Raw genomic sequence first — 19,995 nt, forward strand, 5'->3', positions numbered from 1 at the left:
TATAGAAAGTCTTTAAAATAAAGCATTTCCATGAAAAAAGAAAGATCTGACCAGTAAAAAGGCAGAATATATAGAACTAGGTTAACATTTTAAATTCTAACATTTTGACCAGCAATTTTTCCTTCTAAATTTCTTAGACCAAAATCAAAGGCTAAAGAAAGTCTAAATACTGAAGCGGATGTATATTTAAAAAGCTGGTTTTTTCCATTTTTCCTCTCCAATTAATCATTTCACAATCCCCCAGATCCATCAGGTTTCCACCTGCATAAGACTTAGACACTTCTGTATTTATAGTCTGCAGTCTAATATTTAATATTTTGATTTTAAAACTGTTTTAATTTTGTTTATAATATGTTACAAAAATTAAAGTCCTGGTACAGCATTAGGAAAGTATGTATTTTTTTTTTCTTGTTTTCGGTGATGTGCATTGAGGACTAACTGATCAAAACCAAGTTATTTTGAAACAATGTGGGTTTTAATTATTTTTTTGTTTATTTATCTCAATGGGTCCTGTCCTGATAGAAACATATAGATATAAAACTTTAAAAGTCAAGCCTTTTAATTCAGTCCCCCACAATTTAACATATCACACATCATTAGTCTCCCACCTTTAACACCACTGGTCTATAAGAGATTCTAAGTGATAATAAAGTCACATAAAACCCAGTGTGTTGCCTCACAAAGAAAACAGTTCTTTGTGCAGATCTTTATATACAGTAAAGCATCCTCCTGTTATTGTTCTTTTTTATCTTTTGTGCCCAGTTTAAACACGAATCGCTTTCTCCTAGTAAAGATTTTGCCAATAAAGTGGATTTTGATTTTCCACACCAGTAATATCATAGAGAGGGTCATTACATTCAAAAATCCTCCTTTTAAATTCTCACTCTCAGCTGATACTGTATAATAATAAGACTCAGCAAACTTCTGTCTCTTTTTGTTTCCTGTAAAGCTGTTTGCATTTGTTATTTGAGTCTTTAGGTAAATAATAAAAAAAAAAAAAATCTGACTCTGAACACAAGAATGAGGCGCAAAAGAGAACATCATGTGAATTTGAATAACTTCATCCCTCTGGGTTTGTTTGAATTATGCACACCTTGATCTAAAACTTGCTCTCAGTTGCACTAATTTATCATAAACCAAAGATTTTATTTTATTCTGTTGCTAGTTTCACTAGGTGCATACAAATAGTCCAGTTCTTTTTTTAATTCAACAGAAACTAAACATATGTCAGATATTAGTTCCTGTTTCTACTTGACAGTGTTTTGGAAATTTAAAAAAATAGAATCCAAGAAACAGCTAATTAAGAATGAATGAATACATGTGTCAAATTGCCTGGCTTTTACTGCATTTACTGTACATTCATCAGAGAAGGGTTAACAAGTCTTGTCTGCAACTCATAAAATGGCACAAGTGCAGGAAAAAGTAAAGGACGTCTTACCGAGAAAGGCGGAAGGCGATACTGTGCCATTACTGCGAGAAACCATGACACTGATGCCCGTTTCAACAAATGGAACAGAAAATTCTACAACTGCTGACCTTTCTTCATTAATGGTGAGAGAACCAATGGCCATGTCAGCTCTGTTGGACACCACCTGGAAAACAGGAAGCCTAACATTAGATGGAAAACAGTCCACAAATTATGTTAGAAAGCAAGTAATGAAGATAATCCACAGGGAATCATATCATTTGGCTTGTCAATGTATTTTTAAAAGCACTGCATTATTGTGCTGTTGTAAATTTCTCTTTACCTTTACAGTTCTGTAGCTTCGTATATGAATAATTTTAAAAACGTTGTTTAATTCAGCATCTTTCAACGAAGCCCACTGTATGATTTGGCTGTTCATCGAAAAGTTACTTTATAAGTAAACTGAACAGACATCGGTAAAATAAGATTTTTTTTTCCCAACATGAAACAGTTCTGGTTGCCCTTGAAGCCCTTCTGGCAGCAGTAATTGTGGCTCAGGTGGTCAGCAGGTGAGGAAGTGAGGGGATTCACTGCCTCTGTCATGTTTCACCTGGCAGGAAACAGAAGTTATGTGATGGTAGCTGAGGGACTTTGGAGGTTAGCTTCTGGCTTCTGACCAGAAGTTCATTATTCTGCTCTGACCTGGCCCCGGAGAGTCGATGAAAGACTGAATGTTCTGCAGACTCTCAGCAGATATAACTGCGATCCTTTCAAACAGGGTCTTAATAGCCTCAAATGCTCTTTTATCTTCTATTCTATTGACATCTTCAGTACATATTGACACATTGCTGTGTTTCTGCACTTCACATATAAAAACAGCTACTTTAATGTCATTTTGTGCTATTAAAATTGCAGCTCTTAAATTTAATTAGCTCCTCACAGTTGTACAAAAATACAGAATTTTTAAATACTACGAGAAGAAAGAAAATAATAACATAAATAAATATCATAGCCCGAGTGTAAGCATGTGTGTCTATGGAAGGTACTTGGAGAATAAAATGATGCAGCACATCTTGCCAAGGGCTACAACAGCATTGTAACAACAGTAGTGGTGGCTGGAGCTCTCAACAACTTGGATGTTTCCAAGCTCATGCAGTATTTATATGTCCTGTCAACTGTCATCACTCTAAAAGTTGTTTTGGTTCATACCAGATGAAGATGCAACTGATCACATTGTCTCCACTGTGGTGATGTTGAAAGTGTCCTCCTGTAGTCAACAGTGTCTTTCATTTGAACAACATTAAGGGGAAAACTGCTGAAAGTGAAAATAAACTACTTGTCTAAACCCAATCATAAGGCAAATAAACACAAATGCAGTAAATCAATTCAATCTCCACGGAAGAAACAGTCTTGTCTTGCGTGGATGGCAGTTTTGCTCTCTGTTACACCTTTCATCTCTCAAAAGTGGATTGTTTTGTATTTCTACTCCATCAGTTTAAAGTGTTCCATGCGTTTATAATGGCAGAAGTGCTGTTCACTGCGAGAATTTGCCTTTAACTCTTTAAATCCAAGAAATGACTGTTTCAGCATTGTCAGCAAGTAATATGTCACCACTACATAAAGAGGTTGTGTTTCTTCCAAAAATATTTGAGAATTGTATACAGAAAAAACTCTGATTAATAGTGCGTTTTGGATTTAAAGGAATTATTTGGTCACTTCAAGTGACCAAATAAAGAAACAACACATTCCTCTCAGTCTAAATTTTTTAATTTAGATCTGAAATGTCTTGAATCACTAAAGTTAAAGCAGAGGTAGACGAGCAACTCCTGAGTAAATTGCTGTTGTTGTCAAAGGTGTTTGGTGGCTTTGAAAAGAGCGATATAATGCCTGCCCCGTTGGAGAGAGCTGTTGGTATTGTCAGTGAAAGATGTTGAAAATTACTTCCTGATTGGGAGGCATTCACACAAGGACAAAAAGTGCAAGGCTGAAAGAGATTGTGAGAAAGAACAGGAATGCCTGCTGAAGGGTTGGCTTTCACTAGAAATACAATGATAATGACATCTGCAGAAGTCTGAAGAATCCAGATGCATTTATCTTACGGAAATTCATCTTGTTTTTTTGTTCATTGACACACATCTGCTGTGGTAATGCAACATGAAGGATAGGACAAGGTTTTTATTAAAAGTTCACCCATGTGCATGTTTGTCTTCTATTATAATGGACTATAGATCATACATCCACTCCTGTGAAGTAACCAAACTTTACCTCTAAAAGGTCCATGTCCATCTTTTTGAACTGGGTTTGTGTATTTATGAGCAATCAGTGTCAGAACACTTCTAGTTTGGAGAATTAGGAAAGAATTCTAACAGGAGAAACTAAAAGTAAAGCTTCTCAGAGACAGCCAATGAAGAGCAAATTCAAATCACTTTCGCATCAGATAACACCTGGTTCAGGAATCGTTCGTCTGTTTAGCCGAGTCACTGGGAGCTGTGTCATACCCGTTTATTAGCTTTTAGCTATTCATAGCTGGGTATTACTTCAAAAGGTGGTTCATGTTTTTCCCTCGATATAAGTATCTCTTAGTTGGTAGTTTGGGTTTAGATGAACACACAGTGTGTTGTGTGTCATAGCTGATCTGTGGTAGAATATGTTGGACAGAAAGCATGAAAGTAACATGGATACTCTGAGTATTTAGTAAAAGTCCTATGCTTGTGTATTTCTCACAACAGCTATTACATTTCTTAGGTTTACTTTGGTTTAAATGGTAAAATTTTCACTTTGCTGTCACCTTGTGTAGCTGCTAGTTAAGCTCCCATGTCAGATATTCTCCCCAATTCACCAGTGTACTGAATACTTTCGAGGGGGGGGGGGGTTAGCTTTTTATTTTAGTGGGTTTGACTACAACCCTAATTTACCATAAATGAAAAAAAAAAAAGCTATACCCCTGTAACATGACTTGAACTAGCTAACTTTAGCATACCAAGTTGGAAGGGGTGTAACAGTACATGTATGCGTAATCTGATTTTTTATTATGGAACGTTCAAAACATGCATGCTAGAAAAAGATCTTTGAGTTCAGCTCATTAACAACTGGAGCAGAAACAGTTGCTGTGGTCCAGTGTATGTCTGCACTGAGTTCAATGACAAGGAGAATGTTATGAAAGAAAAAAAATATAATAAAAAATAAAATAAAATAAAACAGCAAAACATGTACTTAATCAACTGCTCTGAAAAAGATCAAGGTGAAAAGGTCTTTTAAAATTTTTTTTGAAAAATCAATACTTTGTATATAAAACTTTTGGGGGAAATTTTAAAGTAAATTGCTTCATAAGTCTAATGACACAGAGGTTTTGCAGCTTTGATACCATGTCATTAACTTGCCATGATCAATCAATCAATCACTCCATGATAATTATTCCATTTAAGTTAACAAGGTCATTTCAGATGTCTGAATACAGTTAAGTCTGAAAGCAACACCTGTGACTTTTCTGTTCAGGAAGTGCTTCAATGCTACAGAGACATCACAGTGGGAACAAAACTTATGCCAGGATGATTCACTGTCGAGAGTGAGAAAACATTAAGTATGTTGGAAATTACTGCCTGATTGGGAGGCATTCATGCAAGGAGGGCAAAAAGTACAAGGCTCAGACACATTGTGAGAAATAGCAGCAGGCTTTCACTAGATGAACGAGGTCTGGATGCAATCAGTATTAGTATGTGAGAAAAAATGAGCTTTTTGTACATTCTTAATGTATGCTGCACGCAATGCCACAGGAAAAAAACTGAGGATAGCATACTATGAGTTTTCATACAGACTCAGCTGCCCCTGTGTTTATGTGTTTGTCTGACACTAAGCAACTTAATGAGCTATTGAGAGAAACTGGACAGGAGGGAGCTGGACATCTGGAGAGAGAAACTGAAAGAGGCATAGAGGTAATAAAACCACCTGCATCAATGAAGCCTACCAGAGATCATGTGAACTGTAGCACTGGCAAATTTAGTATGTGCAGACTGATATAAACAAACATAAAAACACACAATTATCAAAATATAAAAATGTCCACACACACAGCTGTAAATAAACCATGCTTGTTTTGTTTTTCTGGCATTTAGAGCTTATGTACTTTGGTTTTGCTAATAAGTTCTTGCAAGTTTTCTCATGCCAAGTTTTGAATCAGATGGCCTAGTAATGCACACTTAAAGAAGTACCAAAGACATTTTGGGGGAACTATGCATTTCCAGTGTGTTACAATAAACATGTACAATAACAATCAGAAAATGACTTCTCTCTAAAACTAGTCCTCACAAATATGACAATTTAAGACTGCACACAAAAGCACACACTGATCATTTGCATCTCATTTATAACTCAGTGTTAAATCAACTTTATAAATACAGTCACCAAAGGGGGACTGGTATCATGAAAATAGGTGTATCTGCCGACACACACACACACACACACACACACACACACACCGTCGTGTAGAAACACATGTCCACAGTCTGTGTTGCTCTGAAGAGAATTCTCCAGCACTAATCTTCCTGACAGCCTCCCTCCCTATTTTCACTCTTCAGTTCAAGTTCAATCCTTTCTCACTGGGTCATGTTTTAAAGGATTTCAGGCAGGATATAATAAATTTCACAGTAGCCCTCAGATCAAACTCTTTCTGATATACACAATAAAATAAAAAAAAAAATAGTAGAAGAAAGTTATGGTGTTACGGTACAGGGAAAAGGATGAATTAAAAACATACAGTTTCTTACTGAGCCATACACAATAACAAGGTCCTGGCACATTTGTGATTCAGACTGATAATATACTGGAAGAAACTCTAAGAGGAAATGCAGTCTGCAGGGCATATCTCCTTTCAAGTTCCAACTGAATACACATTCTCATAGACTTCCACTTTATCTATCCCTGATGTTACTATTTGCATTCTGTCTGCTCGGTGCCCGACTTTGGGTTGTTTGCTGCATGCTAGTATTCCAGGATAGAATGTTATTATCCAACTCTGACAACAGCTAGAGGTGTGGAACACACCTAATTAGGCCATCGCAAGATGTCCCCCTCTCACATTTCTCACCACTCTAGTAAGGATAAACACACAAGATGCTGGATTTAAATAGGACAGTAGGGGAGTTGGTTGGATGCTGATTTGTTACTTCTGTTCCTCGCGAGTTAGTCTCGCTCATTTGATGTTGACAGAGCAGATTCTTTCCGTTCTCTATGTTCTCTGTGCTATTTGAAATGTAATTTGCTTTTTAAAACAACAGCGTCCACTTTGAAAATACTCATTTTTGTTCTGGTGAAAATATAAAAAGAATGTGTTTACAACAGTTCTGTCTGACAGGAATGTTACTTAATGGTCCCTCCCAAAAAGCTGCTTTTTTACACTATTTGGCAGAGGAACAGTAACATTTTCCTGAGGTCTAGTGCCTCTTGCTGGATTTACAAAGAAAAAATGTTATTATTTGCAGTCAGACCATTCTCCAGTTTTGATACAAAGCTGTGCAGAATTGTCTAACTTTGCAAGGGTAACCAATCTGCAACCTCCAGGTCTGAGAAAGTGCTAAAAACCTTTGTTTATTCTGTTTACGTTGTGCTGGCTCCTAAATTGAATAGCCCCAACCTGAAAAACAATAAGATGGCTGAATACAGTAAGGCTTGCTCCCAGTGAAGCAACTTCAGATTCTAATGATCTTTATTTTTGGTTACAAAAGAATGGTGGCATATGACCAATGTTTCTAAAAACAATGACTTCTATATTTTATAGTTATGACAAGAAGTAATGCTAACCCCTGTGTTTCTGTCAAAAAACCCACCGGTAATACCTGGTAAACGATGCTTTGGTGTTCTCCTGTTTATTGCTTTTAGTTGAATTGGAACAGCCTAATTCAAGACACTAAAAATGGACTGGATGACACTACTGAAACATTCAATGAAACACCTTACCACTCTTTACTTTGCCAATTGTTTCAAGTCTCTCAGATTTGCCTCCTCCAAACTTCTTTTCTGAGATCTCTCCTCAAGTGCTTTATGAGATTCTCATCAAGACTCACTGTTGGATAAAAGATCCAAGACCTTAGACTGAGACCCAGCTTTCTCAAACTGGGCTCGACTTTACTCCCCAGAGCATTTTGGTAGTTTTCAGATTTTATGTTACCAACACAGTTGAAATATCCAGTGTCTAAAGCAGCCCAGAGACCCAAAACATCAGTGAACCTCACCCTGTTTGACTGTGGGGATTATTTTGTTGTTTACTTGAAGATAATTTGTTTTCTCCAAACCACATAATGTTGTGCTTTGTCAAAAGTAACTCATTTTTTCTGTAGCACACTTCCCCAGGGGAATTTTGCTCACTCAAGTGAGACTTGGTAAACCTAAATATGGTCTTGTCAAACTGGAATGTATTAACTACTAAACACATAGTAAGGGGAGAGAGTTTCCCATACAGACCTCTGGTCTACTACACATGTTCTACACATGAGAGTTATAGTGTATGTTTCTGATATAATTGCATGGAAATATTCAAACATAGTTCAATTTAATTTCTGACTAACAAATGTTAGATAGAAATCCCAACATGTTAACTTATAAAGAACATGACTTTCATTTAACAGACCAGGTGTTGTATCTCAACATGTTTAGTTGAAACAAGAAAAAAAAAAAAAAAAAAAAAAAGATCATGGTCCAGGGTCAAGAGTTTTCTTGTAATAAAATCTAAATTCATGCATTTTACTTTTGTAACCATTTCTATTTCTTCATTAAAAATTATATATAATAATAATATATAATAATAAACTAAATGTATGACTCTGCATGCTGTTATTATTACTAAAATATTTTTTTCCAGTAACAATAAGACCCTCACCTCTCCCACCATGCCATTCCATTCACCATCAATGTTCTTTCCATGCCTGCCATTTGTCACCAGGTAAAGGTCATAGGTGAAGCCCACAATCTTGGCCAGGCGCTTCAGGACATCGATGCAGAACCCTTTGCAGCAATGCTTCATGGGCCCAGCACCATCCACCACCAAACTGAGGAGACGATAGGAGAAAAGACACAGTTGAGATAGTCAGTAGTGGAGACTTTAACCACGATGGAATGACTGGCAGTTCTAGGAATGAAAAAAAAAAAAGAAGGGAGAGAGTTTCTTTAGAGTGTGGAATAGATGAGCCCCTCAGGGTGAAAACATAACAGAAGAAGAGGAAGGTGAGGCTGTTATAAATTATTACCTAAGGACTGTGAGTGGATTGATACCGACAGTTTGGACTGCTGTGTTTGAGGAGGCAATGCTCATCAGCTCAGAGGAATACCAGCGCTTCACACTCACAACTAAATTAAACTTAATTTAGAGCATCTACTTGTTGCTTATAAGAACCTATAATTCTGCAGTGCCTTGAAATACCTTTTGCCTCTCAGGCTTTAAGTAGCAAACACCTCAGCATCAAGAGCAAGCTGCACATTTCGGAATCCAAGTGAATTCAGATAACTATCAGTCAAGTGGCTGCAGTGGCCTCCATCAGCTCCCCATTGCAAAAAACGCCAATTTGATGGCTCCTCACACACTTGGTGACCTCTTGGCTGTGTTACCTAGCAACACAGCCTGTACATCTGGCCATTTCTTTCTGCTACAAGCAGAAATTAAAAAAAAAAAAAAAAAACAGACAAGGGTAGCACACAACTGCTCTTAAGATTGTGCAATAGGTGTAAGGAATAATTAAGGATAAATTAAAAAAAAAGACAAAATAATGCAGAAATTAAAGGAAAAATAAATGATTCAAATAGATAAAAATAGCTAATAAAGTGTAATAAAAGATACAATAAAAATAAATAAATAGATATAAAAATAGAATAAAAAAAATAAAAATAAAATAATATCCTTGTAGAGACAAGAAATGAAAGCTATTATCAAATTATTACCAGCAGGAAATATGTTACTCAGTATACCGGTTAATCACAGCTGTGATGTGTTTACCATTTACTAAAAGTTAGGGGCAACATGAAGGATTTATTTCACAAACTACTTTCTATTCATAAAAAAAAATATCACGGGACCAGACTCGTGTGGCGAAGGTCTCAGAGCAGACAGTAAGCATACATGGACACAAGTAGTCAGATTAAGAGCCAGTTCGGATCAAAACTGCTTCATTTAAACATCCTAATATTACTAGAGTCATTTAGATCAACATTCATTCCAAGTGAGACGGGTAGTTAATGCTGGTCATTGTTTGGCATGCACAAAAACCCATATTCCAAAATATGTAACTCTTCCATTGGTAGAAAATTATCCTGACTGTACATGGTTGCCATATGTCAACGTAACATAATTCTGCACTTTACATCATGATTTAAGTTTATATTAGAAATTTTTCCCATCTAAACATAAAAATCTCTTAGAAGTTCTCAAATACTGCAGGAGAGGAAATAACATGAACAGTCTCACATGGACTGAACAACTAAGTTAAAATAAATCCAGTAGCACAACAAAAAAAAAAAGACGATTTTACCCTTGCCTTTGAGAAAGAGTTGTCATCGCTGTTGACACATGATTGATTGTCTTGGTAATCACAATTCATCTCAAATCACCAACTTGGGAACTTTGGGGTTAATGTCTTGCAGCTTTTAGATGTTTCCTTGCTGATTCTAATTAATGGCTCATCAGGAAGTTGGTGCAGAACTTAACACTAACCGTTTCATTTAAGTCAGGTTTGTTGGAGCAGGGAAACATCTGAAACCTGCAGGACACTGGTCTAAAAGGTCTGGAGCTGGTGATCTCTGGTATGCATCATCAGCAGGCAGCTACACAGTATTTAATCTACTGAATCAAAGTTTTTCACAGCACATCATTTCTACGCTCATATACATCACCAACATGTTTTTATCGATAAGGATAAAGTGGTAATTTTTTGTTCCAATTAAAGATCTTTTGATATTCTCGGCACTTGATATTCTTGCACTTCATGAAAATGCAATTAATCTCAGTTTGTTGTGTAGTTTTAAGCTTCCATCTCAGTTTTAGTGAACAGCTGAGTAGCATTACTTGTTTTAACCTGCTTGCTTTAATCTGGTCCTGCAATACTGTGTTAAAATGATTGATTTTCATACTAAATTAGCTCCGGTTGTAGCATTTTTGATAACTGAGAAGGTGCTGACATACTTTCACATCTACATTTTTCTGTGTCTTTGTTTGAAGGCACAGTAAGCAGCAAACTTGCTTTAAAATGTTTAAAGAAACATCTTAATCTTCATCTTGCTTTTACGTATTTCATTTTTCTGTTGGATATTTTTTATTGTTCTCTTCTTATAAAATACACTGAAATACAAAAGAGCTTATTGTTCCTACAAATAAAAGAAACAATGCAAGTGAGATTTTTTTCTTAGCCATAATAAGCATTTTGGCCAGTGTTGCCACTTTAGCAACTTTGTTGCTATATTTGACGAGTTTTCAGACCTCTCTAGCGACTTCTTTTTCACAAAAGCGACTAGCGACAAATCTAGCGACTTTTTCTGGTAGACTGACGTGAGTGAATGTAGTTTACTCTTTTCAATGTGGAGTTGGTGCTGCGCAGGCCCCTCCCCTTTCAAAAGTACTCAGAAGAGGCTTGGTCCTCACGTAGCAGCACAAAGCTCTCAGCTGCAGTCAGACCAGGAGATGATCACCTGCTTCATAACCAGGCTGAAAATGAAAGGTGCAAAGCTGCTGCTGGCTGATCCCATGCTGGCTTACAATCAGGTAGTAATGTCTATTAATGAAGGGTGCGGATGAAAACATTTAAAATTTTAGAAATTTAGCAACCTCCTAATTAAAAAAACCTACTAAGCCTAATAAAACTTTAAAAACAAACATATTAACCAAAGAATTTATTTTTATTTTATTACTAATAATATTTGTGTTTGTGTGTGGGATTAAAACATTTTTAGGTTGTGTTTTCATCAATTTTTACCTTTCCCCCGACATTCCTTGCCACAGCAGCTTCCATTCCAGCTAAATGTACCAGTTTTATTATGCAAATTAGGCGATGATGTCATTTGGCGACTTCTAGCGACTTTAAGGACAGCCAATGGCTACTTTTCTTACTGAGGAGTTGGCAACAGTGAATTTGGCTGTTATTGAAATTCAAGAAAAATATTGTAAAAACAGAGGCTTGTAAAACCAATAGCTATTATAATGTCAAGTATAGAAAAAAAATAATCATACAAAAAAAAAAGTCCCAAATATCAAATTTCATTTGTATAGTCCTTTACAATAACCAAAAGGTACTCAAACAACACGTAGAAACGCAATTTTGAAAGTGCTACAGTGCTGCAGGGTATTAAGAACCTTTCAGAAGTGCATAAAACGAACAAAATAAGAATAAGAAAATACACCTACAAACAAGAGTGCCCTGGCCGGAATTTAAAGCCAGCCTAAAAAAGTGCGTCTTCAGCTTCGATTTATGAAGGCCGATATCAGTAGTTATTCAAATGTTAGTGAGCATTTTGTTCTACAGTCTAGGAGCAAGAACAATCTCCCCACTGTTTGCACCTCGACCTTGGCACTTCAAGCAGAAGCTGACCCGAAGAACGCAGGGCTCTGCCATGACTGTGGATAATTAAAATCCCAGACAAGTAGGAGGGCGCCAGGCCATTAACAGCATTAAAAAGCAACAGAAGTTTAAAATAAATACTAAAATGAACTTCCTGGAGTGATGACAGCACAGGGGGTTTATGTGTTCACATCTGAATGTTCTCATTAAAAAATATAAATGTTTTCTAAGGCACTTGGGATTAATTTTGATCTGATTCCCTAAAAGAGAAAACACTAAATTCAAATGAATAGAATAGAATAGAAATACTTTATTGGATCATCACACAGAATATAAAGTTTTTGGATCCACTTTTTTTGATTCAGGTGTACATGATTATTTAAAAAAAATATACTAGAGAGACTACTACAATTAGTTTTTCCTTCTTTTTGATTGCTTTATATGTTATAAAGGATCTATGATGTAGTACCTTGAGTTCATGGGCATGCGGCAGGGCACAGAGTCCCGGATGCAGGAGCTGGTGCCCGGGTCAGCAGGTTCCACGATGACAAAGGGCCGCTCCTCCAAGGTGACCACTCTAAGATGTTGGGAGTCATCTAAGGGCTTCAAGAAAGAGCCATACCGAGACCAGGGATGGTAACGTAGGCGCAGGTGGCCATTTTCCCACCAGCCAACCTGAAAAACAGGTGATGCAAAATAATCAGACCTTTGAGTTAATGTGACCAAAAAACCTGCATTAAAGTTAAATTTGTAAATGTATTCTTTTCACCAGATAAAGTTGTGTCTGTAGATCCTAATAAATATGAAATTATAACCACGTATACAGCCCTGATTCCCATTTTTCCCATGAATGAATGCAAATGTGTCCTGACTTTGTCATATGCATATTACACTATTGTTTGAAACACATCTTAACAAACATGATTATCAAAGCAACTGTAATGAAGCAGTGCAGTTTAACTGAAGATAAAACTGAGAATATCAGTGAAGACAATGGAACCCCTTCTACTTAGTGGGCAAAAAGCAGAAACAAAAGCAGGTAAACTGTAAAATTGAGGAAAATGACTGTCAAAGCTAAAGGCAAAAGGAAGCTTCTGTTTCATCAGCAACAGACCAACAAAGATGCAGCATACAACTGTGTGTTGAGATGATCAGGAATCAGACACTGATGTGTAGACAGAATGTTAGCTGGCTTATTAATAAGTCCTTAAAAACCTGACGGTATGCAAATCCCATCTTATTCCAGAAAACAAAGCAACAGAACTGAATGCTGAATTCTAAATATTTGTCTTTTTAAATTCTCAGTTAAGTCATCTTCCATAGCTATTATACATGGATGCAGCCTCTTGATAAAATAAATAAATAAATAAATAAAATGAATGAATGAATGAATGAATTAAACAAAATCAGATAATTGTCAATGTCAAACTGTTCTGTCACCTTATTTTAGGTTTCTGCGTCATATCAAGCTTAAAAGGCTCTAAAGACATAAGTTCAACATAATTGATATTAGGCTGAAGGATGCATTTAGAGCAGAAATTCTATCATAAAAACCAGTGTGTGCAGGAAAAGGCGTCTACATGTTTTCAATGTGTTAACACAGTAATGGATGAGAAATAAAGATATTTCACCCTTTTTTTCGACACTCCATGACCCCTTCATTTCCATAGTTTTTAAAGCAACATCATGATTATGTGCTTATTTGTCCTCCACATTATCCCACTAATGTTTTGCATTAGTTAATGATTAGTGAGTGCTTTTTAGTGTGCAGATAGTGACAGACATGTCATCACGAGGAACTCAGGCCTCCATGTTACCCAGAGTAAAAGACAGGGGTAGGGTATCATTTGATTTAATTTGCTCTTAGTTAGGTGCTCAAGCATGATTTGCATATGCATTTAGTGCATTTAGATATAAATTAAATTCAAACTGGATAATCAATTATCTGATGTGCATGTTTTAAAAGTCAAGTTGAGATCTTTGGGCATAAACAGCATTTACTCTTACAATCAATGCTTCTAAAATTATGGTAATAATGGTAATCTCAGAACGATGTTGCCAATCGGAATCTATTATATAAATAGCTGGAATTTGATCTTACTCTTTTTGAATACTGAATAATTACACTCTCAGTTCCATCACTAAGAAGTTGGTGGAAGACAGTCTGGTTTCTGCAATTAAGAATTCCTCTTCATAAAAATACAGCTGTCCGTTTGATGTAGTATTTGGACATGCGATCATCCATAGGACTCCTGCCAGCAGTGGATCTATTATTTTCAATTGGTTTCCTCATCCATCATCATAATTCTGGTCCATGCAAAAGCAACAACAACAAAAAAAAAAGCTGTAAATTGGATCAAACAAGTAAAAAAAATATCTGAGAGTTTACAGGGGCCTTTTTATTATGAATATTTTGGTTGAATGTATGATAAATCATTGTACTTTGTAGAGAAAATTGTAATTATTTACAACATAGTTACAGATTCGATTTTGTTTCCAAATGCAAATATGTTCCACAGAGTATTTTAAAAGTTCCAACAGTGCTGAGTTTTCTTTGTTATATTGATGCACCAAATGTTTAAATTAGTGAAAAGCCTGGACTACAGGCAGGTCAAGCCAAGCTACTGTAATAGACAACATATGTGGTTTAGCATTAAAGGTTTTCACTGAAAATCATCTAGATGGAATCATACACTTCTCTAAAACCTGGTTATACTTTTCAGCATTTATTGTTCTTTGGTTGTTTAGTGAGGAGGTTGCCATGTCCAAGACGTCCTAAAAAATAAATACATAAATAAAAAGATTTCTTGTTTAACTCACCACATCACAGAACATTTCCTCATTTTGGTCAGATAAATTGTAAATGAGTTTTATCCCAGAGAAGATGGCAGCATGTGTGGATTAAGTTCACATATGGCTTCCTTAGCCTTCATCTGTGGATGGCATGCTGAGCTGTTCAGAGAAAGATTCCTGGAAGTGTCTCCGAGCCCATGCAGTGATTTCCATGAGAAAATGGCTGTTTTGAATGCAGTGCTGCCAGAGGTCCTGAGGGTCATTAACAGTGAATGATGATTTTCAGCTATGTCCCCTGCATACAGAGATGTCTCCAGATTCTAAACAATGTAACAATAGCTCATAATGTAGATGTTGAAATAAAGTTGTTGCAACTTTATACTGATTTCTTTTACATTGCTTGACAAACTGCTGATGCAGTTTTTGCAGATTACCAAACCTTTTCTGAAGTTTTCTTTTAGTTTTTCTTTTATTTAATTTTTTTACCTGGTCCTGTATATATATACATATATATATATATATATAAATATATATATAAGTATTCATCTTTATTATTAGATTTGTCTTTTGCTGAATTTACATATTAATGCTGGACCCAACAAGGAGGATGGGGCAAAAGAAAGGTGAGAGTAAACAGAAGACAAAAAAGAAAAAAAAAAGATAAAAGGATAGAAAGTAACAGGATCAGCTGTGCAATCTAAACAGGAGAATCAGACAACCCGCTGCTACACCTGGTTGGTTTGAGTCCTATTTAAAAGACAGGGACTACTTTGTGTCTATAGGTAACTATAAATCTGAGTCAACCAAAATAATCCATGTAGTTCCCCAAGGCTCCATCCTGGGGCCACTGTTGTTCAACATCTAATTGCTGCCACTCGCTCAAATGATGAAAAACAAAATATGTTACCACAGTTATGCTGATGACACAAATCTACATAACCATCTCACCAGGAGACTACAGTCCAATCCAAACTCGGATCAACTGCATTGATCAAATTAAAGATTGGATGTGCCAGAACTTCCTTCAGTTTAATGAAGACAAAGCTGAAATAATAGTTTTTGGAGCCAAGGATAAATCAGCGTAAAGTCTACTTTCTGTCCCCAGAGTCAGAACTAAACCTGTGGAGAGGCAGCGTTCAGCTTTTATGCTCCTCACATGTGGAACAAACTCCCAGAAAACTGCAGGTCTGCTGAAAGTCTCAGCAGTTTTAAATTTAGGTTTAAAAACTTTTCTATTTGCTGCCTTGTATAAAAACAACCGTTAATTCCTCACACTGGAACTTTCCTTGCATTTTATCTTTATTTATTCATTTATTTACTTAGATTTGTTTCCTTTGTCTTTAATTTCTGTGAAATCTTTAAAAGTTTGTTTTATTGCACTTGTTACTGCTTCCTGCACCCTGCTGTAATGCTTGTTTTATGTTAAGCACTTTGAATCATCTTGTACATGAAATTTGCTTTACAGATGAACTTGCCTTGCCTTTTTGCTGTCGTCAAAATTCAAAACTCAACATTTTATATGCTTTATTTTCTATTGTGAATACAATTTTATGAATTAAAGAAATTATTGCATATTTTCATGTACATTTTACACAGCACCCAAAAGTTTTTAGAATTAAGATTGAAGATTTGCAGAGGAGAATATAGACACAATGAAAGCAGAATTACATATAATAAGTTATCAAATATGTAAATAGATCAGGTTCCAGGATAACTTATAGATCCTAATAAGTGTCTCACAGGTGGATAAAGACCTAAATGATACAAAGTTATGTTGTCTCAGGGACACTGTAGATTTGTTCCTGCCATTAAAGGCAATTTATCAGCTAAAGCAGGGCTACAATAAACACATCTGACTACAACGAGTAGCCACATTTTATGGAAAGATTGCATCACATTTTCAGGTTGTTGGAACTTTGTAGTCAGTTTGCTGGAGGGAAACTTGTTCTTTCCAATGGGCAGAGCCAAGTGTAGCCTGTTGCATATTAGCAGGGCTTGCTGCTAATCTTGTGCTTGGCTTGCATCAGATTTTGTTGGCTGGATGTAATTCTGTGATAGCAAAACTGACTGAGTCAGAAAAGTGGTTTCTCCATCCTGTTTTGTATTGCTGTTGGCAAACATTGTGATGCATTACCACAGTAAGATGGAAAGAAACACAGAACAGGAATTTAATCATATATTCACTTGGTTAAGGGCACATTTTTTATTATTAATGTTATTGTTTTTCAATGTATTAAATTAATATTAAGTTCAGACAAAATTGGCATGCTGACTTTTTATAATTTTGTTTGAAAGTTATTTATTAAATAAATAAATTACTCTTAATTCAATGCACACATGTTTTGTATTTTATAGTGGTTTCTTCCTGGATTCAGCCTGAGCCAGTGTACTGTATTTTTAACAAACATAAATAATTTCAACACAAAACAATACTGGCATATACAGAGTAAACATGAAGTCTAGCTCAGGATTTATCCCATAATGACACCAATCTGCCAAGAGACAACATATATAAATTAGCCAATGGCTAAAATCTGACACACTTACACATCAGTGTTCATTAATGTATAATGTCTCTATTTTAATATTTAAATATAATCCATAATGTGGAGCAATGGTGCAGATGTTCAAAAAAATGACCACATGTTAGTGATGCATCAGTTTACATTTTCTCATATGTGGCAGGGTTAAAGTCCATCACACTGTTTCACTTTAACAGGGGAATAATGTAAAATGACCAACCACTTAATTTATGATGCCTGATCTGAGTTGTTAATGTGATCATTGATCAAGGAGAGGCATGTTAGAAAATTAGAAAATTCAAGCTTATAATAAACAGATGCAGATTCGGAGTTTTTAACTAAAACAGCAGAGAGCAGGTGTGTGTTTAACTTGGATTTAAATAAACTGAGTGTTTTAACTGATCTAAGGCTTTCTGGAAGTTTGTTCCAGACATGTGAAGCATAGAAGCTGAATGCAGCTTCTCCATGTCTGGTTCTGACTCCGGGAACTGATAAGAAACCAGATCCCGATTACCTGAGGGGTCTGGTAGGTTCATACTGGGTCAAGAAGTGAGCGTTTTATTTTGGTCCTAAACCATTGAGAGCTTTATAGACCAGCAGCAGAACTTTAAAGTCTGTTCTCTGACAAACAGGCAGCCAGTGTGAAGACCTCAGAGCTGGACTGATTTGGTCCACTTTCTTGGTCTTACTGAGGACTCCAGCAGCGGAGTTCTGAATAAGCTGTGTAATCATTATCTAGCTTTCTCTTCAGTTTTGCTGCTGTACTTTTGTCTACGCATCACCACGTCAACGTTTAAATGCTCTGTTTAGTACAACACTGATGACTGTGAAGATAAGTTAGAGAATTAGAGAAATAATATTTTAACTTAAATAATTACTGTAAGCTTTGTGCTGATCTTTTGTTAATTTAATTTCCTGGAACAATCTTTTATCTGAACACCTATACACTGCACATGGTTTGAATCTCTCAGCCAGGAGCTTTAAGCTTTCTCTCGTCTGAATTGTAATCTATGAACAGCCTATCCTTGTAGATGTATTGTGATCTCTCAATTCTGTAATGCTGTAAAACTTTTATTGCAGCTTTAAACTCAACTAAAATGGGATTTAAGTTTGTGTGCTGTAGGATTTCAGCTCTCCTGTCACTTTGATTAAAAAGATACTTGGACCTCTGGTTTTATCTGCTCATTGATCTTATTCTCCCCCTTTTACGCTTCAGCTCAAAGAGCAAACAAATGTAATATGACTTGCTGCATTGTTGCATCACGTAACACCAAACTTTATAAATTCACAGAATGAGATGTTCAAAGCTGATTTTAGCTGGATTTCAGTTGACAGTAAAGCATAAAAAAAAGCAAACAAAAATCATGTGAAGTCTTAGAATAAAATATTTAAAGGTACATTTGTCCAAAACACCACAGTGATGCAATAAATTCAAAGAAATTGTGAAAAAAAAGCTTCCCTTCAGCTTTATTTTGCACAAAAGCATTTACTCATAAAGCAAACCTAAAATCATGTATTCAACTATATATAATCCAGGGATGTCAAACCTGCTCCAACACACCTGACTCAAATTAACAGCTCATCAAGCAGAACTTGACAAGCTGTTGGATCCATTTGATTCAAATCAGATGTGTTGGAGCAGGAAACTTGAAGGACAGTGGGCTTCAAGGACAGGTGTTTGAAATCTATGCTCTAACCCTTATTTATGTGTTTTTGTCTTTTACCATATTGGTTTTGCTAGGACAATAACTTTATTTTAGGGGTGCCTCTGTAGAGCTGAATGATGTGCATGAATGAATTCATTCATTTGATTAAGATGTCTTGGAGAAGAGATGAATCTAAGAGTTGCAGGATAACTCTCGAGGACTGGACTTGGGAACACCTTAATCTTGAGTGACAGTTCATGATGTACCATCCACTCCTTCTGATCGCCAAATATCCAGTTTGAACATTTCGTGTCAGATATATAAGTTTCAGGTAATGAAAAAAGTAAGAATATAGTTATGAGTTTTGAAAAAGTAGAATTTTTTCATTATGGATAGCAACAGGCATCTAATAATGACTTTACAGTAGTTTTGATGGGTTTGTAGGTTTAATCCCCAGCACAGCTGTACTTGTGTACTTGTGTATGCTTCTACATAATAAACATTATTATTACCAACTGAACACCATGAACTGTACACTCACATAATTACGTTAAAGTGACATAAGCATAAATGTATCTGAAAACAGATCTAAATAAAATCACACTATGCAACCTCTTTGCTAGCATGATACAACAAAATAAGCTTTAAACAGCAGTTAAAACAATACCAAAACAGCACAATGACGCCATTCAAACATGCTAGGTACTTACTTACAGGTCAGCTGGATGCCTGAAGCAGATTTTAATCACCTACACAGGAACTATTCCTGCTTCAAAGTCCTGCTTCATATATACAGTCTGCTTTGCTTATCAAACATGTGACAAACATGTGAAAGGCGATTGGCTGTAGCTGCTGACTGACAGACGTTTTAGCCAATAAATATCCACGTATGATCTGCATTGGCATGCATGCATAGAAAGCACCACTTACATGGAAAGAACACAATTTATTGCTCCCCTCTGATTATATATATATATATATATATATATATAACTCAACCTAAGATACTCGTGTAGATGCTAGAGAAGGCAAACATTTTTTTGTTTTTTAATTAACCATGCACATGATTAAGATTCAGTCCTACTTTGCTCAGAAAG

The 19,995-nt window shown here is 35.9% G+C and overlaps 1 protein-coding gene across 1 annotated transcript in view; it reads right to left on the minus strand.

The window, feature by feature from the left end:
* Positions 1 to 19,995, minus strand: part of grin2da (glutamate receptor, ionotropic, N-methyl D-aspartate 2D, a) — a 182,976-nt gene that overhangs the window by 67,434 nt on the left and 95,547 nt on the right. The window contains exons 7-9 of the mRNA XM_042012134.1: positions 12,407 to 12,612; positions 8,277 to 8,445; positions 1,439 to 1,592 (exon numbers count right to left, since the gene is read on the minus strand). Of these exons, the coding sequence (XP_041868068.1) occupies positions 1,439 to 1,592; positions 8,277 to 8,445; positions 12,407 to 12,612 (529 nt within the window). The remainder of the gene's footprint in view (positions 1 to 1,438; positions 1,593 to 8,276; positions 8,446 to 12,406; positions 12,613 to 19,995) is intronic.

The sequence above is a fragment of the Melanotaenia boesemani genome, chromosome 17 (assembly GCF_017639745.1).
Source record: "Melanotaenia boesemani isolate fMelBoe1 chromosome 17, fMelBoe1.pri, whole genome shotgun sequence".
In the NCBI taxonomy this organism is placed as follows: domain Eukaryota; kingdom Metazoa; phylum Chordata; class Actinopteri; order Atheriniformes; family Melanotaeniidae; genus Melanotaenia; species Melanotaenia boesemani.